The 27,718-nt window shown below is 48.3% G+C and overlaps 2 protein-coding genes across 24 annotated transcripts in view; one reads left to right on the top strand and one right to left on the bottom strand.

The window, feature by feature from the left end:
* Window positions 1-14,696, bottom strand: part of ZKSCAN5 (zinc finger with KRAB and SCAN domains 5) — a 33,850-nt gene extending 19,154 nt beyond the window's left edge. For 3 of the 8 annotated variants that reach the window (XM_054497115.2, XM_063668124.1, XM_054497119.2), the window contains exons 1-5: window positions 14,469-14,696; window positions 11,538-11,591; window positions 10,393-10,612; window positions 8,672-9,197; window positions 2,678-2,816 (exon numbers count right to left, since the gene is read on the bottom strand). In XM_054497115.2, the coding sequence (XP_054353090.1) occupies window positions 2,678-2,816; window positions 8,672-9,085 (553 nt within the window). In that variant the 5' untranslated portion in view covers window positions 9,086-9,197; window positions 10,393-10,612; window positions 11,538-11,591; window positions 14,469-14,696. Of the gene's footprint in view, window positions 1-2,677; window positions 2,817-8,056; window positions 8,633-8,671; window positions 9,994-10,392; window positions 10,613-11,537; window positions 11,592-14,468 lie in introns of those variants that run through there. The other 5 variants (XM_054497116.2, XM_063668125.1, XM_054497120.2 and 2 more) reach the window with 3 other exon arrangements.
* Window positions 10,001-27,718, top strand: part of ZNF394 (zinc finger protein 394) — a 31,556-nt gene continuing 13,838 nt past the window's right edge. For 4 of the 16 annotated variants that reach the window (XR_010127031.1, XR_010127030.1, XM_054497148.2 and 1 more), the window contains exons 1-3: window positions 14,789-15,453; window positions 16,248-16,374; window positions 24,253-24,344. Coding sequence is in view for 13 of the 16 variants with exons in the window: in XM_054497148.2 (XP_054353123.1) it covers window positions 14,998-15,453; window positions 16,248-16,374; window positions 24,253-24,344 (675 nt within the window). In the remaining 3 variants the exon portion in view is untranslated. Of the gene's footprint in view, window positions 10,279-10,600; window positions 11,122-11,556; window positions 11,659-13,353; window positions 13,584-14,780; window positions 15,454-16,247; window positions 16,375-20,362; window positions 21,751-24,252; window positions 24,345-24,490; window positions 27,313-27,718 lie in introns of those variants that run through there. The other 12 variants (XM_054497141.2, XM_063668129.1, XM_063668130.1 and 9 more) reach the window with 12 other exon arrangements.

Raw genomic sequence — 27,718 nt, 5'->3', positions numbered from 1 at the left:
TTTTTTGTATTTTTAGTAGAGACGGGGTTTCATCATGATGGGGTTTCATCATGTTGGCCAGGCTGTTCTTGAACTCCTGACCTCAGGTGATCCACCCACCTTGGCCTCCCAAAGTGCAGGGATTACAGGCGTGAGCCACCACGCCCAGCTGACAGTATTCTTTCTTTTTTTTTTTCCTGAGATGGAGTCTCACTCTGTTGCCAGGCTGGAGTACAGTGGCGTGATCTTGGCTCACTGCAACCTCCGCCTCCCTGGTTCAAGCAATTCTCCTGCCTCAGCCTCCTGGGTAGCTGGGATTACAGGCACGTGCCACCACACCCAGCCAATTTTTGTATTTTTAATAGAGACGGGGTTTCACCATGTTGGCCAGGATGGTCTCGATCTCCTGACCTTGTGATCCGCCCGCCTCGGCCTCCCAAAGTTCTGGGATTACAGGTGTGAGCCACCACTCCTGGCCTTTTTTTTTTTTTCTTGAGATGGAGTTTCACTCTGTCACCCATGTTGGAATGCAGTGGCACAATCTCAGCTCATTGCAACCTCCACTTCCTGGGTTCAAGCGATTCTCGTGCCTCAGCTCCCGAGTAAGTGGGATTACAGGCGCATGCCACCACACCCAGCTAATTTTTGTATTTTTAGTAGAGACAGCGTTTTGCCCTGTTGGCCAGGCTGGTCTCGAACTCCTGACCTCAAGTGATCCGCCCACTACGGCCTCCCAAATTGCTGAGATTACAGGCGTGAGCCACCGTGCCCAGCCTCTTTCATCTTTTATGATGTTCATACATAAAAATGTACTTGATATATTAAAGTTTCTAAAAAGTTGTTTTTCACTATCCTTTGATTCTTCTGTCAACTATTCATAAAATGACTCTTAAAATAGAAAAAAATTAGAAGGATCCACTGGCCCCACAGGGTCAATAGTGAGATCTATTTTTCCTGGCACACTGAGGGTTAAATGAGTTCATTTAGGGAAAATGCTTAGAACAGTTCCTGTACAGAGCATGTGCTATGGAAGCCATATTGCTGCTGCTGCTGTTCTTTCTATCACAGTGAAAGGAAAGCTGGAAATGATTAGGGCAGGGGCACATGTCAAGGGAAAGACCTGACCAACAAATGGAGCCTAGAAGTCTGGAATTAAACCGAGGAAGTACAATCCTTTATCCACAGTCTCTTATCCACAATGCTGAAATCTGAAAGCTTAAATACCAAAGATTTTTTTTTTCCTTTCATTAAACTTAGGCATTGAACTAATTTGACAGCAAAATTTGACCTGATGTGAAGGTATTTAAGTCTTTATTTAATCAACTTACTGTAAAAATGCACACATTTCACTGCAGAAATATTAATGTGTGTGATTACGGGTACCAACTCAAACCCTGTTGCTAGTTTGATGTGTGGTATATAAATCATATTATCCAAAAATAAATAAATAAATAAATCATATTACCTTACTAAATCTGCAAAATGCTGAATTCTAAAATATATCTGACACCAAGAGTTTCCTGATTAGGGACTGAACACACGTCATAATATGATACTTAGCTGTTCCTTTTTTCTAATTTGATGTGTATCTAAGGCTGGTTAATAAAACTGAAGAGGGGAGGAAGAAGGAGAGAATAGATGTTTTAAAGGTCATTGTGAAAAGCTACTTCAAATTAGATTTCAAGGTGAGTGAATGAGCAGTGAGAAATGAATGCAGTTAGGAACTGGGGAGCTTTTTTTTTTTGAGACGGAGTCTCACTCTGTCGCCGAGGCTGGAGTGCAGTGGCACAATCTCAGCTCACTGCAAGCTCTGCCTCCCGGGTTCACGCCATTCTCCTGCCTCAGCCTCCCGAGTAGCTGGGACTACAGGCACCCGCCACCACGCCCAGCTAATTTTTTGTATTTTTAGTAGAGACGGGGTTTCACCGTGTTAGCCAGGATGGTCTCCATCTCCTGACCTCGTGATCCGCCCACCTTGGCCTCCCAAAGTGCTGGGATTACAGGCGTGAGCCACTGCACCCGGCCTTGTTTTTTTGTTTTTTTAACATAAGCATTAAGACAAGAAAATCTATGAGGGAGGCTGAGCATAGTGGCTCACACCTCTAATGCCAGCACTTTGGCAGGACAAGGTAGGTGGATCACTTGAGGCCAGGAGTTCAAGACTAGCTTGGCTAACATGGTGAAACCCCATCTTTACTAAAAATCCAAAAATTAGCCAGGCATGGTGGCAGGCACCTGTAGTCCCAGCTACTCGGGAGGCTGAGGTGGAGGTATCACTTGAACCTGGGAGGCAGAGGCTGCAGTGAGACAAGATCGCACCACTGCCCTCCATCCTGAGCAACAGGGCGAGACTCTGTCTCAAAAATAAAAGAAAGACAATCTATGACGGAAAAGCAAAAATCTGTGATACTTTTGTAAAAGACTTGTAGATCTTTTAACAGTCCCTGTACCCAGAGCTGTCATCATTTGCATTGTAGCTTTTTAATGAAACTGGTGTAATTCCTAGCCATCCTAGGAATGGCTTTCATTGAACACCAGGGACTCAACTCCAGGTCCCTGGCCTCTCCCTGCTTCTAGACCCTGCAGGTTGTAGACAGGCTGCTCAGCCTAGAGTCTCTCTCCTGCAGATGGTGCCTGCCACATGGCCAAGGCACCCACTCTCGAGCTGTATCTGTTTCACTGAATCACTGAGCCTCACCATTTTCCTCCAGGAGACGAGGCTTCTGTGGCACTTGCTCAGGCTGGGTGTCCACGGTCAGGGGCTGGGGGCTGCAGGACTCCTGCACTGCTCCAGGTGGTGCCATCTTCTGAGGAAGCACGTCAGGGCAGGCAACAATCTAACAACCACAACCAAAACCGATCAGTACAGTTACAGAGAAGGCCACGAAAGAAATCAGTGGAATCATGGTGGACTTTCATTCATTCCTTTGCCAAATATTTAATGTACATCTACAATGAGCCAGGCACTGATTATGCAGTTACTTAATAAACATGGTTTACTTCTAGTTGGAGAAGACGTTCATCAAACACATCAAAACACAAATAAATACATAATTACAAACTGGGCTGTATGTTGGAAAGGAGAAGAAACTAATTCCATGAGACAGAACACAGGAGACCTATTTTAGACTGGGAGGCCAGAGAAGGCTTTCCGGAGGAAGTGTCCCGTAAGCAAACACTTAAAGGTTGAGAAGGGCTGGGCGCGCGAGGTGGCTCACGCCTGCAATCCCAGCACTTTGGGAGGCCAAGGCAGGTGGATCACAAGGTCAGAAGATCGAGACCATACTGGCTAACACGGCGAAACCCCGTCTCTACCAAAAAAATACAAAAAAATTAGCCAGGTGTGGTGGTGGGCACCTGTAGAGCCAGCTACTCAGGAGGCTGAGGCAGGAGAATGGCGTGAATCTGGGAGGCGGAGCTTGCAGTGAGCCGAGATTGCGCCACTGCACTCTAGCCTGGGTGACAGAGCTAGACTCCGTCTCAAAAAAAAAAATGGATGAGAAGAAGCCAGCCGGGAAAAACGTAGAAGTGACCCAGGCAAAGAGAACACTCAAAAACTCTCTCAGGGACAGGCGGGGGTAGCTCATGCCTGTAATCTCAACACTTTGGGAGGCTGAAGTGGGAGGATCACTTGAGCCCAGGAGTTCAAGACAAGCCTGGGCAACACAGTGAGACCCTGTCTCTCCAAAAAATTAAAAAATTAGCCAGGCATGGTGGCATGTCCCTGTGGTCCCAGCTACTTAGGAGGCTGAGGTGCGGGGATCGCTTGAGCCCAGGAGGTCAAGGCTGCAGTGAGCTATGATCACACCACTGCACTCTAGCCTTGGTGACAGAGCAAGATCCTGTGTCAAAAAACAAAAGAAAGAAAGAAAACAAAATTCTCAGGCAGAAAGAGGATGTCTGGTACAGTCAGGAATCATGAGAAGACCAGTGTGTGAAGAGGAAAGAGAGGTGAGAAGGGAGATTGGAATGGTCATCATAGCACTCAGGAAGTCACACTGCACAGACCAACACCAAGACTGAGGCTACCTCACACCCCTTCTGTTTTTGGTTCTTGCTCAGCCCTAGGTATACACAATTACTCTGCCACAACCACTCTCTAGAACCTGCCAGTTCTGGAAGGTACTAGCTCACTACTAACATATTGGAATGTAGTAAGTGCCTTTCCCCTTTTCTCCCTCCCTTACGTTTCAAGGCACTTTTTTTTCGAACCCTCCTGCTACTGGCAAAATGTGGTGCAGGAGTTCCATTAAGAGACAGCTGCAGGCCGGGCATGATGGCTCATGCCTGTAATCCCAACACATTGGGAGGCAGAAGCGGGTGGATGACTTGAGCTCAGGAGTTTGAGACCAGCTTGGGCAACATGGCCAGACCACACCTCTACTAAAAATATAAAAATTAGCCAGGCCTGGTGGCATACATCTATATAGTCCCAGCTACTCGGGAGGCTGAGGTGGGAGGATCACTTGAGCCTGGGAGGCGGAGATTGCAGTGAGCTGAGATTGCACCAATGCTCCAGCCTAGGTGACAGAGCAAGATTCTGTCTCAAAAAAAATAAATAAATAGGCCAGGCGTAGTGGCTCATGCCTGTAATCCCAGCACTTTGGGAGGCCGAGGCAGGCAGATCACCTGAGGTCAGGAGTTCAAGACCAGCCTGACCAACATAGATAAACCCCACCTCTACCAAAAATACAAAGTTAGCCTGGTATGGTGGTGCATGCCAGTAATTCCAGCTACTTGGGAGGCTGAGGCAGGAGAATCGCTTGAACCCAAGAGGTGGAGGTTGCAGTGAGCCGAGATCATGCCATTGCACTCCAGCCTAGGCAACAAAAGTGAAACTCCATCTCAAAAAAAAAAAAAAAATTAAATTAAATAAATAAAAATAAAAAATAAACAAAATCCATTAACCATAAAATGAATACTTAACTAACTGTATAAAAATTTCAAAACCTTCAGGAGACTGAGGCAAGAGAATCAACCCAGAGGCGGAGGTTGCAATGAGCCAAGATCAGGCCACTGCACTCCAGGCTGGGTGGCAGAGCCAGACTGCATCTCAAAAAAAAAAAAAAAAAAAATGTAAAACCTGGCTGGGCACAGTGGCTCACACCTGTAACCCCAGCACCTTGGGAGGCCAACGCAGGAGGATCCCTTGAGCCCAGGAGTTCCAGACCAGCCTAGGTAACTTGGCAAGACCTCATCTACAAAAAAAATTTTTTAACTAGCTGTATGTGGTGGCAAGTGCCTGTAGTCCTAGCTACTCAAGAGGATCACTTGAGGCCAGGAGTTCGAGGCTGCAGTGAGCTATGATCGTGCCACTGCACTCCAGCCTGGACAACGGAGTAAGGCCCTATCTCTAAAAAAAGAAAACATGAAAAACAAAAACCTCCACAAGCAAACACAAACAACAAACTGGATAAATAACGCTTACAACTCATATGACAGACACAATGCTTATTGTTTCCAAAAGGTAAAAAAATATAGATAAGGAATATAAACAGACAATTCACCACCAAAAAAGGGTATACAAATAATCTTTAAAAATATATGCTGTGGCCGGGCGCAGTGGCTCACACCTGTAATCCCAGCACTTTGGGAGGCCGAGGTGGGCAGATCACGAGGTCAGGAGATCGAGACCATCCTGGCTAACACCCCGATTCTACTAGAAATACAGGAAATTAGCCGGGCATGGTGGCGGGTGCCTGTAGTCCCAGCTACTTGGGAGGCTGAGGCAGGAGAATGGCGTGAACCCAGGAGGCGGAGCTTGCAGTGAGCAGAGATCACGCCACTGCACTCCAGCCTGGGCAACACAGCGAGACTCTGTCTCAAAAAAAAAAAAAAAAATGCTATGGTCAAACAAAAAAAAAAATGCTGTGGTCAAACAAAAGAAATTTCACAGAAATGGTCAGGTGTGGTGGCTCACACCTGTAATCCCAGCACTTTGGGAGGCCAAGGCAGGTGGATCACCTGAGGTCGGGAGTTTGAGAACATCCTGGCCAACATGGTGAAACACCATCTCTAATAAAAATACAAAAATTAAGCCGGGCATGTGGCTCACGCCTGTAATCCCACCACTTTGGGAGGCAGAGGCAGGAGTATCACCTGAGGTCAGTAGTTCAAGACCAGCCTGGCCAACATGGCAAAACCCTGTCTCTACTAAAAATACAAAAATTAGCTGGGCATGGTGGTGCATGTCTGTAATCCCAGCTACTCAGGAGGCTGAGGCAGGAGAATCACTTGAACCCGGGAGGCTGAGGTTGCAGTGAGACAAGATTGCACCACTGCACTCCAGCCTGGGTGACAGAGTGAGACTCCACCTCAAAAAAATAAAAATAAAAAAACTAAAAAAATTAGCCAGGCAGTAGTGGCACATGCCTGTAATCCCAGCCACTTGGGAGGCCGAGGCAGGAGAATCACTTGAGCCTGGGAGGTGGAGGGTAAGCCAAAATTGCACCATTGCACTACAGTCTGGGTGACAGAGTAAGACCTTGTCTCCAAAAAAAAAAAAGAAAAATTTCACAGAAATAAAATATTGTATCTTTTTTTTTTTTTTTTTTTTGAGACAGAGTCTCGCTCCGTCGCCCAGGCTGGAGTGCAGTGGTGCAATCTCGGCTCACTGCAACCTCTGCCTCCCAGGTTCAAGTGATTCTACTGCCTCAGCCTTCCGAGTAGCTGAGACTACAGGTGCGTGCCACCATACCCAGCTAATTTTTGTATTTTTAGTAGAGATGGGGTTTCACCATGTTGGCCTGGATGGTCTCGATCTGACCCCATGATCCACCCGCCTCAGCCTCCCAAAGTGCTGGGATTACAGGCGTGAGCCACTGTGCCCGGCCAATATTGCATCTTATGTACTGGCAATCATCACAAATTTTGATAACATTGTTCTACCAGGCTATGGCCACAAAATTTCTCTCATACATTGTTGGTGGTCCTCTAAATTGTTATACCCTCTATGAGGGAACAAACCTGTCAACAGCTATCAAAATTACAAATGTACTTTTTTTTTTTGAGATGGAGTCTCGCTCTGTTGCCAGGCTGGAGTGCAGTGGCACAATCTTGGCTCACTGCAACCTCCGACTCCCAGGTTCAAGCGATTCTCCTGCCTCAGCCTCCCAAGTGGCTGGGATTACAGGTGCATGCCACCACGCCCGGCTAATTTTTGTATTTTTAGTAGAGATGGGGTTTCACCATGTTGGCCAGGATGGTCTCGATCTTCTGACCTCATGAACTGCCCACCTCGGCCTCCCCAAGTGCTGGGATTACAGGCATTAGCCACCATGCCCGGCCTACACGTGTATTTCTAAGCCAACAATTTTGAGTTTCAAGCATTCCTTCTACAGTTAATTTTATATACATATATTTTTTTCAATTTAAATTTTTTTAACTTTTTACTTTTTTTTTGAAATAGGGTATGCCTCTGTCACACAGGCTGGAATACAGTGGCAAAATCACAGCTCACTGTAGCCTCAAACTACCAGGTTCAAGGGATCCTGCTGCCTCAGCCTCTCGAGTAGCTGGAAGTATAAGTGCATGCCACCACACCCAGCTAATTTTTTGTTTGGTTTTTCTGGTAGAGATGGGGTCTCGCTATGTTACCCAGGCTGATGTGGAACTCCTGGTCTTAAGTGATCCTCCCACCTCAGGTTCCCAAAATGCTGGGATTACAGGTGTGAGCCACCGCGCACAGCCCACACACACACATATGTATATTACATACATACATACATATATATACATACACATATATGTGAGATAGTCATTGCATCAAAGTTTGTTATAATACAAATTTAGAAACAATCTCAAGGAACAATTTAAATGGAACAACTCAAACTCCTTCCACAAAAGTTAATACAATGCAATTTCAGAGAGTGAGATAGCTGTAATGGCAGTGGCATGGAAGAAACCAAGATATAAGAAAAAAGAGGCAGAAGTGCACAGTGACTTACAAGACATTTGCGTTTTTCCAAAGTATGAGACATATATATGCTTATACATACAGAATATGGTACAGCTCTGTAAGAATACACAGGTGAGAACTACGCAGTTGAGAGAAATTGGGGATAGGAGGAAAACTTACTTTTCATTACAACCTTATGTACCTCTTTGAATTTTGTATCATGTCACTCAAAAAATAAATACAGTAGCCGGGCATGGTGGCTCACGCCTGTAATCCCAGCACTTTGGGAAGCCGAGGCGGGAGGATCACGAGGTCAGGAGATCAAGACTATCCTGGATAACACGGTGAAACCCCGTCTCTACTAAAAATACAAAAAAAACCACAAAAAACCAAAAAAACAAAATTAGCCAGGCATGGTGGCGGACGCCTGCAGTCCCAGCTACTCCGGAGGCTGAGGCAGGAGAATGGCCTGAACCCGGGAGGCGGAGCTTGCAGTGAGCCGAGATCGCACCACCGCACTCCAGCCTAGGCGACAGAGCGAGACTCCGTCTCAAAAATAAATAATTAAATAAATACAGTAATTTAAAAAAATAAATAAGATCGCAGATTGTCTTCTACAGGTTAACACACTGGATATTGCTTCTCTTTGCTGGAGTGGCAGGAAGTCACAGGGTACCTAATCCCAGGAGAACAAAAGAATATGAATGAAGCACCAGAGGACTAAGATTCTCACCCCTGCTCAGCAGATCGTTCACTCCTCTCCTTCATTGCTCATATAGCTTCTCTTTGACTCACCTGCTGTCTGCGTTCCTCAAGTTCTCGCTGTATATTTTCTACCACGGCCACCGCCTCTTCTCCACTTTCAGGGTGATGTTCCCTCACCCAGGGCTGGAACTCCTCAGGCAGGATGGTCAGGAACTGCTCCAGCACCAGCAGCTCCAGGATCTGCTCCTTCGTGTGCAGCTCGGGCCTCAGCCACTCACAGCAGAGCACCCGGAGTTGGCTGAGAGCCTCCCGGGGTCCTGAAGCCTCATGGTACTGGAAGTGCCTGAAGCGCTGGTAAAAAGTCTCAAACGTTGGCGGGTTGTACTCCTGCATCCAGGTGCAGTCTTCTTCTTCCACCTTCACTATGAAAAGGTCTTCCTGCTCCTGGGAAGTCTCAGCTGGGGGATCTAAGTCTATAACTTCTCGGGATTCGGTCATTATCATTCAACTCAGAGGGAAGTCCTCGAGGCTGGCTGTGTTACACTGAACCAATTGGTTTTCTGCTCTTTAAGATCTTCTGAAGGACACTTCCAGTAGCATGCAACCTACTGATGTACTGGGAATCATTATTAGCAAAGGCAGATGGCAAAGACGTCATTTATACTAAAGATGACCACTCAACAAAGTAATTTACTTAAAAATAGGTACTACAAGGTAGCCATCACTTCACCCACAAAATGATAATAAGGAATATCCCCAACATTTTAAAAGTGTAAAAGAGAGCCATACAAATCTGACATCAGGCCCAACCTAAAACACAGTTTTAGAGCGAAGAACTTTACATTCCATATAAATAACGGGACGAGACTAACTAGTCCAGACGCAGCCGCTCTTTCTCTCTACCATAAGACAAACTTAAGTCGGAATAAAGGTGAAAATCATTATAATGGTCAAAACTGAGCCTGTCCTCTAAGCTACAAGAGCTTGACAGGCCAAGGGGAGACTCCATCGGTCCCAAAGAGAAGCAGCGTTTATAAAGTACAGATCTGGACCTGGATTCCTCAGAATGGCCCCTGACCCCGAGATACAGAGACTGTGGCTCGGTAAGGGTAGGGACAGGACCCCCGCCCAGTCACGAAGCCGCTGCCCCCTCCCCTCAAGGCCCCACTCTAGGGGAGCTCTTCTGGAACATCAAGCTCCCCGCAGCCGAGGCTGGGAAGATGCGGTTCTTCCCATGGAGAGAAACCGAAGCCGACACTTCCCAACACTTCCTCGCCGGAAGTAACCAAGTCCAGTCTTCCCCTGTCCAACGGGGTTAAACCGTTAGATCCCACCCCCCCGAAAGCACTTCCGCATCCTCTCTAGGAATCCCGGAGGACCTCGCCTCGCAGGGGGGCGGACCAATCGGCGGGGAGATGGGACGCGGGCCCCGAGTCCCAGCCCACCCTCAGTGACTGGGACGTCCCCAGGGCCTCCGAAGCCGCTGGCACAGCATCACCAAAGCGGGGAGGCAAACGGAGCCACTCTCTCCCCTGCTCTATCCCAAAGCCACTCAAACAGCCCAAGCTCCTCCCCTTTCCGTGGGGTGGGGAAGAGGGCGGGGCCTCCAGAGTTGGGCTGAGGTTGCTCGTGTCTGATTGGCCGGGGAGCTTGTGCCTTCCCCTACCCCCAACGCTCTGCGCCCGGATTCGAAGTAGGTCTGTACCTTGCTGATAGCCCGCAAAACCTTACTTATGTTGAATCTGGGGCCCTTAGGTTTTCTTCACCCGCATCCTCGCTACTCTCACTACCCACTTTCCAAACACACCCACCTCTGACCACCGCAGTCGGCTCAGAGGGCCGACATCTTCAACGTCACACCCGCGAGTCGCAGGGGCCAGCGGCTCCCGGGACTACATCTCCCAGGAGGTGGCGCGCGGGACTCGCCAGTTGGCCAATTGGGGTGCGGCTCTCTTTGCAGCCTCGGTCTCGCGAGCCTCTCGGAAGGTGGCAGGGCCGGGAGTCGTGTCCTCGGGAGCCAGGGCTGGAAGGCTGGGGGTGGGGGGAGGGAGTGGGGCATCCCTTTGAAGAGAGGGGCGTTGCTTACGCAAGGCTTCCCTGGCCAAGGGGGTCTCGTCCTTAATGATACCTCTTTTCAGCCAGGCGCGGGGTCCCACGCTTGTAAGCCTAGCGAGTGGACAGGCTGAGGAAGCAGAATAGCTTGAGCCCAAGAGTTCGAGACCAGCCTGGGCAACATAGCGAGACCCCCCGTCTATTAGTAATACCCTCCCTTGGCCGGGCTCGGTGACTCACACCTGTAATGCCACCACTTTGGGAGGCCGAGATGGGTGGATCACCTGAGGCCAGGAGTTCGAGACCAGCCTGGCCAACATGGTGAAACCCTGTCTCTACTAAAAATACCAAAACTTAGCTGGGCGTGGTGGCGCGAGCCTGTAATCCCAGCTACTTGGGAGGCTGAGGCAGGAGAATCACTTGAACCTGGGAGGCTGAGGTTGCAGTGAGCCGGGATCGCACCATTGCACTCCAGCCTGGGCAACATAGTGAGACCCCATCTCTTAGTAATAATCTCTCCTGTTTTGTTTGTTTGTTTGTTTGTTTTTGAGACGGAGTCTCATTGTCCCCCAGGCTGGAGTGCAGTGGCACGATCTCGGCTCACTGTAACCCCTGCTCCCAGGTTCGAGCAATTCTCCTGTCTCAGCCTCTCGAGTAGCTGAGATTACAGGCAGCTCACAAGGCCCGGCTTATTTTGTATTTTTAGTAGAGACGGGGTTTCCCCATGTTGGCCAGGCTGGTCTCGAACTCCTGACCTCAGGTGATGTGCCCGCATCGGCCTTCCAGAGTTCTCCTTTTCATATGGTGCTTTATAGTTTCCAAGCCCCAGCCCTCCGTCCCCCCCGACTCCCCCCCCCCCCACCCCGTGCAGTTTACAAAGTTGATGGGCAGGCAGAAGAGTTACCGTTGCCACTGTTTTACAGGCGCGAAGGAAGGAACTGCTGTGAAATTGCAGCATCTGCAAAAAGATGAGAAGATATTTAGAAGTTAAAGGTCTTTTTTCAGGGAGCCCAAAATCTTGCATTGTAAGTAGCTTCCTATCTAGGACCGAACCCCTGGTGAATGTTCGCAATGCCTGTATTTTGTGTGTTAGTGAGTTGGTGTAGAATTTCGCACCTATGGCTTAATTTTGTTGCTCATATAAAGTTGTTTAATATCTATGAAAGTTGTTCCAGATGGGCATGGTGGCTCACGCCTGTAATCCCAACATTTTGGGAGGCCGAGGTGAAAGGATCACTAGAATCCAGGAGTTGAAGACCAGCCTGGCCTTTTTACCCCGTCTCTACAAAAAATAAAATAAAATTAGCTAGGCATGGTGGTGCATGCCTGTAGTCTCAGCTACTCAGCAGGCTGAGACTGGAGGATCACTTGAATTCAAGAGGTTGAGGCTGCAGTGAGTTATGATTGTGCCATTGCACTTCAGCACCTCAGTGACAGAGACACCCTGTCTCAAAAAAAAAAAATGTTTGGTGGATACCCATTCTTTTCTAATATATTTACCTCCATTTAAATTATTTATTTTATTTATTTATTTGTTTTATTTATTTTTTTGAGACCAAATCTCACTCTGTCTCCCAGGCTAGAGTGCAGTGGCATGATCTCGGCTCACTGCAACCTCCGCCTCCCGGGTTCAAGCAATTCTCCTGCCTCAGCCTCCTGAGTAGCTGGGATTACAGGCGTGTGCCACCACACCTGGCTAACTTTTTGTATTTTTAATAGAGACGGGGTTTCACCGTGTTACCCAGGATGGTCTCGATCTCCTGACCTCGTGATCTGCCTGCTTCGGCCTCCCAAAGTGCTGGGATTACAGGCGTGAGCCACTGCAACCGGCTTGAATTATTTATAAACACCTTTTGCATTTCAATAATTTATTTCTTAAATAGATAACACATTTGCATAAGTCAAAATTCAATAGGGCACTTAAAGTCTTCCTCTCATTCTCTTTCTACATTCATTTTTCTGTCTAGAGATAGCCAAGATGACTAGTTTCTTTTTTTTTTTTTTGAGATGGAGTTTTGCTGGTTGCCTAGGCTGGAGTGAATGGTGCAATCTTGGCTTACTGAAACCTCTGCCTCCTGGGTTCAAGTGATTCTCCTGCCTCAGCCTCCCGAGTAGCTGCGATTACAGGCATGCGCCACCATGCCTGGCTAATTTTGTATTTTTTAGTAGAGACGGGGTTTCTCCATGTTGGTCAGGCTGGTCTTGAACTTCCGACCTCAGGTTGATCCGCCCGCCTCGGCCTCCCAAAGTGCTGGGATTACAGGCGTGAGCCACCGCACGTCGCTCCATAGGAGATATTTTTATGTCTAGTTATTAAACACACCTGGATTGATAAATAGTGTTTGGTTTGTTTGGGCGTGGGGTGGGGAGGGGGATTGCTTGAACCCAGGAGGCAGAGTTTGCAGTGAGCCCAGGTCAGGAGATCAAGACCATCCTGGCTAACATGGTGAAACCCCGTCTCTACTAAAAATACAAAAAATTAGCCGGGTGTGGTGGCACGCGCCTGTAATCCCAGCTACTTGGGAGGCTGAGGCAGGAGAATCACTTGAACCCGAGCGATACTCCCTCTCAAAAAAAAAAAAATTTTAATTTTATATGGAGACACATCCTCACTGTGTTGCTCAGGGTGGCCTGGAACTCCTGGTCTCAAGCGATCATCTCATTTTATGCAAGTTGCAAGTCACCAGGAGCTTGACATCAACCAAGACACTTTGTTTTAGAGACAGAGTCTTGCTCTGTCACCCAGGCTGGAGTGCACTGGTGCGATCATATCTCACTGCAGTCTTGACCTCCTGGGCTCAAAGGATCCTCCCACCTCAGCCTCCCAAGTAAGTGGTGTGTCCTGAGCTGGTTCCTTCCGGTGGGTTCATCCTCTCACTGACTTCAAGAATGCAGCCTTGGACCTTCGCTGTGAGTGTTACAGCTCTTAAAGATGGCACGGACCCAAAGAGTGAGTAGCAGCAAGATTTATTGTGAAGAGGGAAAGAACAAACCTTCCACAGCATGGAAGGGCACTGCAGCGGGTTGCCTCCGCTGACTGGGGTGGGAACTTTTAGTCTCTCATTTGTCCCCTCCCATGTCCTGTTTCTGTCCTATCAGAAATGCCGTTTTTTCCATACTCCCTGCGATTGGCTGCTTTTAGAATCCTGCTGATTGGTCCATTTTACAGAGCGCTGATTGGTGCATTTTTACAAACCTCTTGTAAGACATAAAAGTTGTCCAACTCCCCACTCGACCCAGGAAGTCCAACTAGCTTCACCTCTCACTGGGACTACAGGTGCGCACCACCACACACAGCTAATTTTTTATTTTTTGTAGAGATTGGGGTCTCCAATTCCTGGCTTCCAGCGATCTTCCCCCCTCAGCCTCCCAAAATGCTGGGATTACAGGCATACACCACTGAGCCAGGCCAGGACACATCTTTGAGCCTCAATTTCCTCATCTTTGTTAGGATCAAAGTCGTTAACATCTGATGTACATGGAAGCATTTAGTTTTAAAAAAAAACAAAACTTTTTCCAACTGGGCGCAGTGGCTCACGCCTGTAATCCCAGCACTTTGGGAGGCCGGGGCAGGCGGATCACGAGGTCAGGAGTTCCAGACCAGCCTGACCAACATGGTGAAACCCCGTCTCTACTAAAATACCAAAAGTAGCTGGGCATGGTGGCGCGCGTCTGTAGTCCAAGCTACTCAGGAGGCTAAGACAGCCTGGCGACAGAGCGAGAGTACGCCTCAAAAAAGAAAAAAAAAAAAAAAACAACTTTGTCCAACCTGGGCAATATAGTGAAACCCCGTCCCCACAGAAAAATTAATAAAGCCAGGCGTGGTCGCGCGCACCTGTAGTCCTAGATACTTGGGAGGCTGAAGCTGGAGAATTGCTTGAACCCGGGAGACAGAAGTTGCAGTGAGCCGAAATCGCGCCACTGCAGTCCAGCCTGGGCGACAGAGCCAGACCCTGTCTATTTAATCCTGAAGGTGCCCGCCCTTGCCGGAACTCGGCCACCGGCTCGGACGCCCGTATTTCCCCGGGATGCGGGAAACCGTCAAGACCCGCTGCGTCGGGCGGGGCTAGGACGATAAACCAGCGAGATGGACCTCACCCCATCAGGCGCCTAGAGAGGCCCCGGAAATGCAGGGAAGGGTGTCGCAAGGCGTCGATGACGCACTTCCGGCACGGGAAGTTTTCGGTTGCTTGACGGAGGGAGTTGTAGGTGCAAAGCTGAGGAAAGAAGGAAGTGTGAGAGAGGGGCTTGATGTGATAAGGGCCGGCGTTTGGGACCGGAGGGTGTTGAGGGCTGATGAGTTCCTTGGGTTTGCTCTTTTTTCACTTGAAGACTCCAGGAAGGGCATCACATGTCGGAGAAAGATGAATTCCAGCTTGACCGTCCAGAGGCGCGGCAGTGACGCCGAGTTGGGACCCTGGGTGATGGCTGCGAGGTCCAAGGACGCGGCGCTGTCCCAACGCGACGGACTTTTGCCCGTGAAAGTGGAGGAAGACTCACCCGGAAGTTGGGAGCCCAGCTATCCCGCGGCTTGGCCTGACCCCGAAACTTCTCGACTGCACTTTAGGCAGCTGCGTTACCAGGAGGTGGCTGGACCGGAAGAGGCGCTGAGCCGGCTCCGAGAACTCTGTCGTCGGTGGCTGAGGCCCGAGCTGCTCTCCAAGGAGCAGATCCTGGAGCTGCTGGTGCTGGAGCAGTTCCTCACCATCCTGCCCGAGGAGCTCCAAGCCTGGGTGCGAGAGCACTGCCCAGAGAGCGGGGAGGAGGCGGTGGCCGTGGTGCGGGCTCTGCAGCGAGCGCTCGATGGAACCTCACCCCAGGTGAGAAGCGAAAGGCCCGTTCTGGAGGTGGGAGTGTGGAAAACAGACGTGTATGGGGTGATCTGCGTTTCGGAACTTCTTTCCTTATTACATTTCGTGTGAACATTGGGGTGTGTATGGACTTCCTTTCTGTAGGCCACAGTGACAGATCCATCCAGGAGATGACTTGAGTTATAGACCTCAGCATAAAGCGAACACGTATTACTGGTTTTCTTTCTTTTTCTTTTTCTTTCTTTTTTTTTTTTTTCTTGTTGTTGTTTGAGATGGAGTTTCACTCTTGTTGCCCAAGCTGGAGTGCAATGGCGCGATCTCGGCTCACTATAACCTCTGACTCCCGGGTTCAAGCGATTCTCCTGCCTCAGTTTCCCGAGTAGCTGGGATTACAGACGCCCGCCACCACGCCCGGCTAATTTTTATATTTTTAGTAGAGACGGGGTTTCACCGTGTTGGCCAGGCTGGTCTCGAACTCCTGACCTCAGGTGATCCGCCCGCCTCGGCCTCCCAAAATGCTGGGATTACAGGCGTGAGCCACCGCGCTCGGCCTTGTTTACTTTTAATCTATATCATATTTCCTTTCTCATACATCACAGTGATATAAGTTAAAGAAATATTTTGCTCCTACCTACCCCCAAAATTAGTGTAAATAGTCCACAGAAAGGCTTTTCAGGATTACAAGAGAATGTCAGCCTCTATCTCTGATCTCTCCAAACTCCCTGGTCAGTACAAGACTCAAGAAGAGTGGTAGTGCTGTACAGGGACAGCAGGTACTGAATGGGGCTCTTGTGTCGTTCCAGGGGATGGTGACTTTCGAGGACATGGCTGTGTCTCTAACCTGGGAGGAGTGGGAGCGCCTGGACCCAGCACGGAGGGACTTCTGCAGAGAGAGTGCGCAGAAGGATTCCGGGAGCACAGTTCCGCCGAGTGAGTGCTGTTGCTCTGCTGGTTTATTGCGGTGTGTGGTTTGTGAAGGGCTGGTTCACTACCATCCCTGAGCCATTATGCTATTCCCAGACTTGGGCTGAGAGTCTTCAGGTGCCTTCTGTAACGCAAGCAGGAGCCTCTGTACTGCTAGGTGCTAGATTCAGCTTTTTACTTTGGTTCATTTTTAATGTTTTGTACATACAGAAAACTATAAAAAAAAAATGAGCATCCCCTGTGTTCACCACCCAAGTTTATCAGATCTTAATACTTGGCCATATTGTCAAGGAAATAGTATGTTACAGCTGTAGGTGAGGCCCCCACATAGCCTCCCTGAAACCTTTCCCCTCTATCCTTCTCCAGAGGTAGCCAGTAAGCTGACTGTTGTGTTTATGACTTCCATGCATGTCTTCTATTGTCTCTACATAGACACGTAGCTCCACGCTGTATATCATGACTGTATGGCTTTTTTTTACTTAACATTACATTTTTGAGATTTACTCATGTTGATGCATGGAGCTCTACCTATTTCACTGTCCAGATACTCCAGAATTCTATCCATTTCTGTTGATGGACATTTAGATGTCTTAAGTTTTTAACCATTATAGCATTGCACCGAACATTGTTGTATATTCTTGCATATTTTTGTATATTTGTTCCTGTGTTGGAGTTTTTGAAGAGAATATGCCTAGAGACAGGCAGTAGTCCCCACTTCCTGATTTTGCTTTCTGTGGTTTCACTTACCCACAGTACGCAGTACAATCAGATATATTAAGACAGGGAGAGACCACATTCACATGACTTTTATTACAGTATAGCATTTGTTTTTCGTTTTTTGTCTTTGATTTTGGGGGTTTTTTTGAGATGGAGTTTTACCCTTGTTGCCCAGGGGGAGTGCAGTGGTGTGATCTCAGCTCACTGCAACCTCTGCCTCCCAAGCCAAGCAATTCTCCTGTCTCTGTCTCCCGAGGAGCTGGAATTACAGTTATGCCCCACCATGCTCAGCTAATTTTGTATTTTTAGTAGAGACGGGGTTTCACTATGTTGGCCAGACTGGTCTTGAACTCCTTACCTCAGGTGATCCTCCTGCCTCAGCCTCCCAAAGTGCTGGGATTACAGGTGTGAGCCACCAAACCTAGCTAAGTATATTGTTATAATTAATAGTTACTGTTAATCTCTTAATGTCCCTAATTTATTAATTAAACTTGATTAAAGGGATGTACGTATAAGAAAAAACATTATAGGCCGGGCACAGTGGCTCACGCCTTTAATCCCAGCACTTTGGGAGGCCGAGGCAGGCGGATCACGAGGTCAGGAGATCGAGACCATCCTGGCTAACACGGTGAAACCCCGTCTCTACTAAAAAATACAAAAAAAAAAATTAGCCGGGCGTGGTGGCGGGCGCCTGTAGTCCCAGCTCCTTGGGAGGCTGAGGCGGGAGAATGGCGTGAACCCGGGAGGCGGAGGTTGCAGTGAGCCGAGATCGTGCCACTGCACTCCAGCACTCCAGCCTGGGTGACAGAGCAAGACTCCGTCTCAAAAAAAGAAACAAAAAAAAAAAAGGAAAAACATTTATATATATATATATATATATATACACACACACACACACACACACACACACATATATGCGTATATATACACATATATATATAGGCTTTGGTACTATACACAATTACAGGCATCACTGGGGGTCTTGGAATGTGTCCCCACAGAGAAGAGGGAACAACTGTATGTTCGTCTTGCTCTCCAAAGAGCCCATAACTAATGTATACACCACCAGCAATACTGATAATTTTTCTTTCTCCATATTCTTGTCAACATTTGCTGTTGGCTGGGTACAGTGGCTCACACCTGTAATCCTAGCACTTTGGGAGGCCCAGATGGGAGGATTGTTTTGAGGCCAGGAGCTCAAGACCAGCCTGGGCAACATAGCGAGACCCCATCTCCTTAAAAAAAAATAATAATAAAAAAGTAGTAATACATTTTGGCCAGGCGTGATAGCTCATGCCTGTAAATCTCAGCACTTTGGGAGGCTGAGGTGGGCAGATCACGAGGTCAGGAGTTCAAGACCAGCTTGGCCAACATAGTGAAACGCCATCTCTACTAGAAATACCAAAAATTAGCCAGACCTCTGATGCGTGATGTGCAGGGGCCCTGGCACCCTGCTCACCCACCCATCCCTTCCGCTGCCCTTTGCCCACTCTGGCCACGCTGCCTTGCTGCTCCAAAATATGCCACGCCCCGCTGCCTGCTGGTCTTTGTGCTATGTGACCGCTCTGCCTGGAATATTCTACTCTAGCTCTGTAGGAAGCAAAGCTTCAGGGCTTTGCTCAAATTGCTCCCTTGTGCCGGGTGTGGTGGCTCATACCTGTAATCCCAGCACTTTGGGAGGCCGAGGTGGCTCACACCTGTAACCCTAGCACTTTGGGAAGCCAAGGCAGGCGAATCACTTGAGGTCAGGAGTTCGAGACCAGCCTGGCCAACATGGTGAAACCCCGTCTCTACTAAAAATACAAAAATTAGCTAGGCCAGTTAATGGGCACCTGTAATTACAGCTACTCAGAAGGCTGAGGCAGGAGAATCACTTGAACCTGGGAGGTGGAGGTTGCAGTGAGCCGAGATCACGCCACTGCACTCCAACCTGGGTGATAGAGTGAGACTCTGTCTCAAAAAAATAAAATAAGAAATAGGCTGGGCGCAGTGGCTCACGCCAGTAATCCCAACACTTTGGGAGGCCAAGGCAGGTGGATCACCTGAGGTCAGGAGTTTGAGACCAGCCTGACCAACATGGTGAAACCCCATCTCTACTAAAAATACAAAAATTAGCCGGGTGTGGTGGCACATGCCTATAATCCCAGCTACTCTCAAAGCTGAGGCAGGGGAATTGCTTGAACCTGGGGGTGGAAGGTTGTAGTGAGTCGAGATCACTCCACTGCACTCCAGCCTTGGCAACAAGAGTGAAACTCCATCTCAAAAAAATAAAATAGCTGGGTATGGTGGCTCACGCCTGTAATCGCAACACTTTGCAAGGCCGACGGGGGTGGATCACCAGGTCAGAGGAGTTCGAGACCATCTTGGCCAAGATGGTGAAACCTCGTCTCCACTAAAAATACAAAAAAATTAGCCGGGCATGGTGGCGGGTGCCTGTAATCCCAGCTACTCTGGAGGCTGAGGCAGGAGAATCACTTGAACCTGGGAGGCAGAGGTTACAATAAGCTGAGATCGTGCCACTGCACTCCAGTCTAGGCAACAGAGCAAGACTCCATCTCAAAAATAAAATAAGATACGATAAGATAAAATAAAATTTAAGCTGGGTGCTGTGGCTCACGCCTGTAATCCCAGAAGTCTGGGAGGCCGAGGCAGGCGGATCACAAGGTCAGGAGTTCCAGACCAGCCTGGCCAATATGGTGAAACACCATCTCTACTAAAACTAGCAAAATTAGCACCTGTAATCCCCACTACTCGGGAGGCTGAGGCAGGAGAATCACTTGAACCCGGGTGGCAGAGTTTGCAGTGAGCCGAGATCACGCCACTGCACTCCAGCCTGGGCAACAGAGTGAGACTCCGTCTCAAAATAAATAAATAGCGACAGAGTAAGACTCCATCTCAAAATAAATAAATAGGGAGGCTGAGGCGAGCGGATCATGAGGTCAAGAGATAGAGACCATCCTGGCCAACATGGTGAAACCCCATCTCTAATAAAAATACAAAAATTAGCTGGGTGTGGTGATGCGTGCTTGTAATCCCAGCTACTTGGGAGGCTGAGGTAGGAGAATCACTTGAACTCGGGAGGCAGAGGTTGCAGTGAACTGAGATCAGACCACTGCACTCCCGCCTGGTGACAAAGCGAGACACCGTCTCAAAAAATTAATTAATTAATTAAAATAAAAAGTAAAAGGGGTTTGAGGGTTTAACATTCTGCCAGCACTTGCTTATTTCTGTGTTGCACAGGGATGCAATGGCAGGAATTTGTATTTTCATGTTTCAGGTTTGGAAAGCAGAGTGGAGAACAAAGAGTTGATTCCAATGCAACAAATTTTAGAAGAAGTGGAGCCACAGGGGCAACTACAAGAGGCGTTCCAGGGGAAGCACCCCCTGTTTTCTAAGTGTGGCAGTACCCATGAGGACAGGGTGGAAAAGCAGTCTGGAAACCCCTTGCCCCTGAAACTTGAAAATTCTGCTGAAGCAGAAGGACTCAACAGCATCTCAGATGTCAACAAGAATGGTTCCATAGAAGGGGAAGACTCTAAAAATAATGAATTGCAGAACAGTGCCAGATGTTCCAACCTTGTTCTATGTCAGCACATCCCAAAAGCAGAGAGGCCCACTGACGGTGAGGAACACGGGAACAAGTGCAAGCAGAGTTTCCACATGGTGGCGTGGCACGTGCTGAAACCTCACAAGTCTGACAGTGGAGACAGTTTCCATCATTCCAGCTTTTTTGAGACCCAGAGGCAGCTCCATGAAGAGAGACCTTATAAATGTGGTAACTGTGGGAAGAGTTTCAAACAACGCTCTGACCTCTTTAGACACCAGAGAATCCACACAGGTGAGAAACCCTATGGCTGCCAAGAATGTGGGAAAAGCTTCAGCCAGAGCGCTGCCCTGACCAAGCACCAGAGAACACACACAGGCGAGAAGCCGTACACCTGTCTGAAATGTGGGGAGCGCTTCAGGCAGAATTCACACCTAAATCGTCATCAAAGTACCCACAGTAGAGACAAACATTTTAAATGTGAGGAATGCGGGGAAACCTGTCATATTTCCAACCTTTTTAGACATCAGAGACTACATAAAGGGGAGAGACCCTATAAGTGTGAAGAATGTAAGAAGAGCTTCAAACAGCGCTCTGACCTCTTTAAACACCACAGAATCCACACTGGGGAGAAGCCCTATGGATGTTCCGTCTGTGGGAAACGCTTCAATCAGAGTGCAACCCTCATTAAACACCAGAGAATTCACACTGGGGAAAAGCCTTACAAATGTCTTGAATGTGGGGAAAGATTTAGACAAAGTACACACCTTATCCGACACCAAAGAATTCATCAAAATAAAATGCTATCGGTTGGGCGCGGTGGCTCACGCCTGTAATCCCAGCACTTTGGGAGGCCAAGGCAGGCAGATCATTTGAGATCAGGAGTTTGAAACCAGCCTGGCCAACATGGTAAAACCCCATCTCTACTACAAATACAAAAATGAGCCGGGCGTGGTGGTGCGTGCCTGTAAGCCCAGCTATTTGGGAGGCTGAGGCAGGAGAATCACTTGAACCCAGGAGGCACAGGTTGCAGTGACCCGAGATCACGCCACTGCACTCCAGCCTGGACAACAGAGCGAGACTCCATCTCGAAAAAGAAATAAAGTGCTATCATTTTGATATGTTTCTGTGTGACTTGGCCTTTTTCTTGTCCAGAACCACATTCCTTGCCATTTGGAGTATATCAGTCAATTACGGATCTTCCTTGAGTATCTCCTACAAGATAGGTTCAGTCTGTCCTGAGCCTCATTACAGACTGATAGTTTCAGTGAGTGAGGAATGAGGAAGTAGGGAGCCTTCTGAAATGTGAGCTGGTGCCAGGTAAGAGACTTACGATGTTAAGAGCCAGGCTGATATGTAACAGGGTTCTGTCCTTGTCATCTGCGCTCTACCTTTATTTATGTATTATTTTTGAGACTGGGTCTCATTGTAGCCTTCCGGCTGGAGTCCGGTGGTGCAGTCATGGCTCACTGTGGCCTCAACCTCCTGGGCTCAAGTGATCTCTTGCCTTAACCTCCTGAGTAGCTGGGACCACAGGCACACACCACCACACCCAGCTTTTTTTTTTTTTTTTTTTTTTTTTTTAAGAGATAGGGTCTTGCTATGTTGACCAGGCTGGTCTCAACCTCCTGGACTCAAGGAATCCTCCTGCCTCAGCCTCCCAAAGTGCTGGAATTACAGACATGAGCTACCACATCCAGCCTACCTTTATATACTTTTTTTTTTTTTTTTTTTTTTTTTTTTTTTTTGAGATGGAGTCTCGCTCTGTCACCCAGGCTGGAGTGCAGTGGCATGATCTTGGCTCACTGAAACCTCCACCTCCTGGGTTCAAGCAATTCTCCTGCCTCAGCCTTTCAAGTACTTGGGACTACAGGCGCACCGTGCCATGCCCGGCTAATTTTTTGTATTTTAGTAGAGATGGGGTTTCACCATGTTGCCTAGGCTGGTGGTGAACTAAGCTCAGGCAATCTGCCCACCTCAGCCTCCCAAAGTGCTGGGATTACACACGAGCCACCACGCCTGGCTTTTTAATTCACTTTTGAACCAAATCTTGCTCACTACAATTATTAATACTTCCCTAAGAATATATTTTAGTCATTTAAAATTTGCTTTTGGCCTTAGATTGTAGAGAGGGTTTCAACTACTTCATAATCCCCAAAAGACCTGGTAAAGCTCAGTACTCAAGAAGCACTCTATTTTTCACTTTCCAGGAAACCTAATTTTGCATAGTCCCTCTTTCCCATTCTAGGAGCCTAGGATTTCAGTTTTATGACTTGCTGATTTTTTTGTTTGTTTGTTTGTTTGTTTTTGAGACAGAGTCTCACTCTGTTGACCAGGCTGGAGTGCAGTGGTGTGATCTCGGCTCACTACAAGCTCCGCCTCCCAGGTTCACGCCATTCTCCTGCCTCAGCCTCCCGAGTAGCTGGGACTACAGGCACCCACCACCACGCCCAGCTAATTTTTTGAATTTTTAGTAGAGATGGGGTTTCACTGTGTTAGCCAGGCTGGTCTCGATCTCCTGACCTCAGGATCCACCCGCCTCGGCCTCCCAAAGTGCTGGGATTACAGGCGTGAGCCACCGCACCTGACCTTCTTTTTTTTTTTTTTTGAGATGGAGTCTCTTGCTCTGTCGCCCAGGCTGGAGTGCAGTGGCATGATATCAGCTCACTGCAACCTCCGCCTCCCGGGTTCAAGCGATTCTCCTGCCTCAGCCTTCCAAGTAGCTGGGATTACAGGCACCCGCCACCACGCCCAGTTAATTTTTGTATTTTTAGTAGAGACGAGGTTTCACCATGTTTGCTAGGCTGGTCTCGAACTCCTGACCTCAGGGGATCTGCTTACCTTGGCTCCCAAAGTGGATTTCTTTTTTTTTTTAAGACAGTCTCCCTTCGTTGCCCAGGCTGGAGTACAGTGGCACGATCTTCGCTCACTGCAACCTCCACCTCCTGGGTTCAAGTGATTCTCCTTGAACTGGAAGTTTCAAGTTTTTTTGGTTTTTTTTTCTGTTTGTTTTTTAAATGGAGTCTTGCTCTGTTACCAGGCTGGAGTGCCGTGGCACAATCTCGGCTCACTGCAACCTCCGCCTCCCCAGTTCAAGTGATTCCCCTGCCTCAGCCTCCCAAGTAGCTGGGACTACAGGCACTCGCCACCACCCCCGGCTGATTTTTTGTAGTGTAGTAGAGACAGGGTTTCACCATGTTGGCCAGGATGGTCTCTATCTCCTGACCTCGTGGTCCACCCGCCTCGGCTTCCAAGTTTCTAATCATGCCTTGGTCTTTCCAGTGACCAGCCCCCAAGCTGAACCCACCGGAAATCCAAGAGTTGCCTTATTAGAACAAAGACATGCATCACTAAGGAAATTCCAATGGATTTAGTAGCTCTATGTCAGGAACAAATGTCAAAGACCAAATATTATAACAAAAGATGCTCTTAGCACCCTTATCCCTCAGGAATTCTCCAAGGTTTGGGGAGCTCTCTGCTAGTCACTGAGGATGAAGACCAAATATATATTTATCATGATATCACAAGGCTTATTATACAAAATTTGAGTATTTCATGCAGAAGTGAATAAAATAGAACATAAGAATCATCTCCAGTAAAGCAAGTGTGCTTGTCCTTTCCAGGTCCTGTGAAAATGAAGGGAAGAGGGTGTCTGCTCAGTTCCACTAGGGGCTCCCACCATCACGGTCAGGCGACCACTGTCTCTCTGATGCAGGTGAGCTGGGCACGTGTAATAGAGGCCTCTGCTTGAAGGAATATCATCAGGAAACAGCAGTCAGGGCACTAGTGGCCCCTGAAAAACACAGGGCAGAGCCCTGGGTCTAGTCTGGGTGTAGGTGATAGTGGCTTCTTTTCCTCTAGGAACTGTCTGGAAACTGAAGAGTGTCTGGCGTGGACAGCACCTACACCTCCCCCTAAGTTGAAGCCATCTTAGGATGGCTGCGCTTTGGATGTGACTGTTCATTTTCTATAGCTGAGTCTCTCTAGATTTGGCAGTTCCCTGTGGCTCAGTGAATTAGAAACAATTCTCTCCTGTTTGTACCTTCTTTAAACATGAGGATTAATCTGACTGACAAGTTCCTGAATGTCTGAACTGGTCATCGGAGAGAATCGTAAATACAAACTATCTTTTTTTTTTTTTTAAAAAAAAAAAAAGGTCTCACTTTGTCGCCCAGTCTGGAGTGCAGTGGCGTGATCTCGGCTCACTTGCAGCCTCAACTTCCTGGGCTTAAGCGATCCTTCCACCTCAGCCTCCCAAGCGGCTGGGACTACAGGCACACAACCACCACACCCAGCTAATTTTTGTACTTTAAAAGTATGAGAGAGGCCAGGTGCAGTGGCTCACGCCTGTAAGCCCAGCACTGGGAGGCCGAGGCTGGCTGATCACAAGGTCAGGCATTCAAGACCAGCCTGGCCAACGTGGCGAACGAAACCCCATCTCTACTGAAAATACAAAAATTAGCTGGGCGTGGTGATGGGCACCCATAGTCCCAGCTACTCAGGAGGCTGAAGCAGGAGAATCACTTGAACCCAGGAGGCGGAGGTTGCAGTGAGCCGAGATCTCACCGCTGCACTCCAGCCTGGGTGACAGAGCGCGACTCCATCTCGAAAAAAAAAAAAAAAAAAAAAAGGTGAGGTTTCACCATGTTGGCCAGGCTGGTCCCAAACTCCCAGGTTGAAGTGATCCACCTGCCTCAGCATCCCAAAGTGTTGGGGATTACAGGTGTGACCCACTGCACTTGGCCTGAGAGCAGTGTTTGTTTTTTTTTCACAGGGGGTCTCACTCTGTCGTCCAGGCTGGAGTGCAGTGGTGCAATCTTGGCTCACTGCAATCTCCACCTCCCGGGTTCAAGCAATTTTCCTGTCTCAGCCTCCTGAGTAGCTAGAATTATAGGCGCCCACCACCGCGCCCGGCAAATTAGAGCAATTTTTAATACAGACATAGGATGATGTTTAGGATATCAAAATAATTTAAATGGCTCTCTTATATTGTTGAGCTCTAGGGAGAATACACTCAGCTCAACCTATTTAAACTAAATGTCAGAACGTGCTTAGAATAACTGTGGAAACAGAAGGGATATGGCTCCTTAGAGAACATAATTGACACTTTTTGAATACAAGTAGTTTATTTGTTGGGGAGAGGCTGCAACACTATTAGGGAAGGTGGAAGAGACAGAGAAGGGAAGTCACCCAATGAGGTATCTACCTGGGGTGAGTGCCTGTGTGCAATTCATGGAGAACCTCTGGAAACTGAAACACATGCTTCAGAGTTTTCCACACATAGGGAGATGGAGAATTTGGTGTTTATCAAATTCCCATCAATGATTGGCTGACAGCTGCTCCCAGAATGTGTTATTACCCCACAGGACACAAGGTGCAGACACAGTCAGATGAAGCCCACAGAAGGTGTAAGGCCAGAGGGACTTTGGCAGGGCCCACGGCACCTATTACAAATACTGACTTAGAACTCTTTTTTTTTTTTCTTTTTTGAGACGGAGTCTTACTCTGTCACCCAGGCTGGAGTGCAGTGGCACAATCTCGGCTCACTGCAACCTCCACCTCCCAGGTTCAAGCGATTCTCCTGCCTCAGCCTCCTGAGTAGCTGGGACTACAGGCGCGCACCACCACGCTCAGCTAATTTTTGTATTTTTTAGTAGAGATGGGGTTTCACTGTATTGACCAGGCTGGTCTCAAACTCCTGACCTTGTGATCCACTCACCTTGGCCTCCCAAAGTGCTGGGATTACAGGCGTGAGCCACTGCGCTGGGTTGACTTACAACTCTTACCAGAATCTAACACGTTCATTTTAGATTATGGGCAACTTTTTTTTTTTTTTTTTGAGATGGAGTCTTGGTCTGTCGCCCAGGCTAGAGTGCAGTGGCGCGATCTCAACTCACTGCAACCTCTGCCTCCCGGGTTCAAGTGATTCTCCTACCTCAGCCTCCCAAGTAGCTGGGATTATAGGTGCCCGCCACTGTGCCTGGCTAATTTTTGTATTTTTAGTAGAGACGGGGTTTCACCATTTTGGCTAGGCTTGTCTTGAACTCCTGACCTTGTGACCCACCCGCCTTGGCCTCCCAAAGTGCTGGGATTAGAGTGAGCCACCACGCCCGGCCTGATTATGGGCAACTTTTAGTTCTTCATACCTCACTAGTTACTAGTGAGTAGCCCTTAGTTTAGTTTTGTTTTGTTTTTTAAGTCTATACATTAGCAGGTGATAGCTGTATGTAATACAGGAAAGGCATTCTTCTTCAATCTTTTTTTTTTTTTTTTGAGATGGAGTCTGACTCTGTTGCCGAGGCTGGAGTGCACTGGTGTGTTCTCGGCTCACTGCAACCTCCACCTCCCAGGTCCAAGCGATTCTCCTGCCTCAGCCTCCCAAACAGCTAATTTTTGTATTTTCAGTAGAGACAGGGTTTCACCATGTTGGCCAGGCTGGTCTTGAACTGACCTCAAGTGATTCTCCAGCCTCAGCCTCCCAAAGTGCTGGGATTACAGACATGCGACACCATACCTGGCCATCTTCAAACCTTCAATCATTCACAACCCATGCAATGGCCCCCAGCCTGGCGACCACAGGGCAAAGCTTCTATGGCTCCCTTCTGCCTTAACTAGGCTGGAGGGAATGAGGGCATAGAGGGTGCAAGAGAGTGGACACAACAGCCTAATAACCTTTTCTCTGTTTTTTTTTTTTTTTTGAGACGGAGTCTCGCTCTGTTGCCCAGGCTGGAGTGCAGTGGCACGATCTCAGCTCACTGCAAGCTCCGCCTCCTGGGTTCACGCCATTCTCCTGCCTCAGCCTCCCGCATAGCTGGGACTACAGGCGCCCACCACCATGCCCGGCTAATTTTTTTATTTTTTAGTGGAGACGGGGTTTCACTGTGTTAGCCAGGACGGTCTCGATCTCCTGACCTCGTGATCTGCCCGCCTCAGCCTCCCAAAGTGCTGGGATTACAGGTGTGAGCCACCGCGCCCAGCCCTTTCTTTTTTTTTTTTTTTTTTTTTTTGAGACAGCCTCACTTTGTCACCCAGCCTTCTTAATAGCTGGGATTGGAGGTGTGAGCCACCACACCTGGCTTTGTTATTTTT

Source organism: Pongo pygmaeus, chromosome 6, assembly GCF_028885625.2.
Source record: "Pongo pygmaeus isolate AG05252 chromosome 6, NHGRI_mPonPyg2-v2.0_pri, whole genome shotgun sequence".
NCBI lineage: Eukaryota > Metazoa > Chordata > Mammalia > Primates > Hominidae > Pongo > Pongo pygmaeus.
The sequence above is the reverse complement of the archived record's forward strand: the minus strand, read 5'-3'. Positions and strand labels throughout refer to the sequence as shown.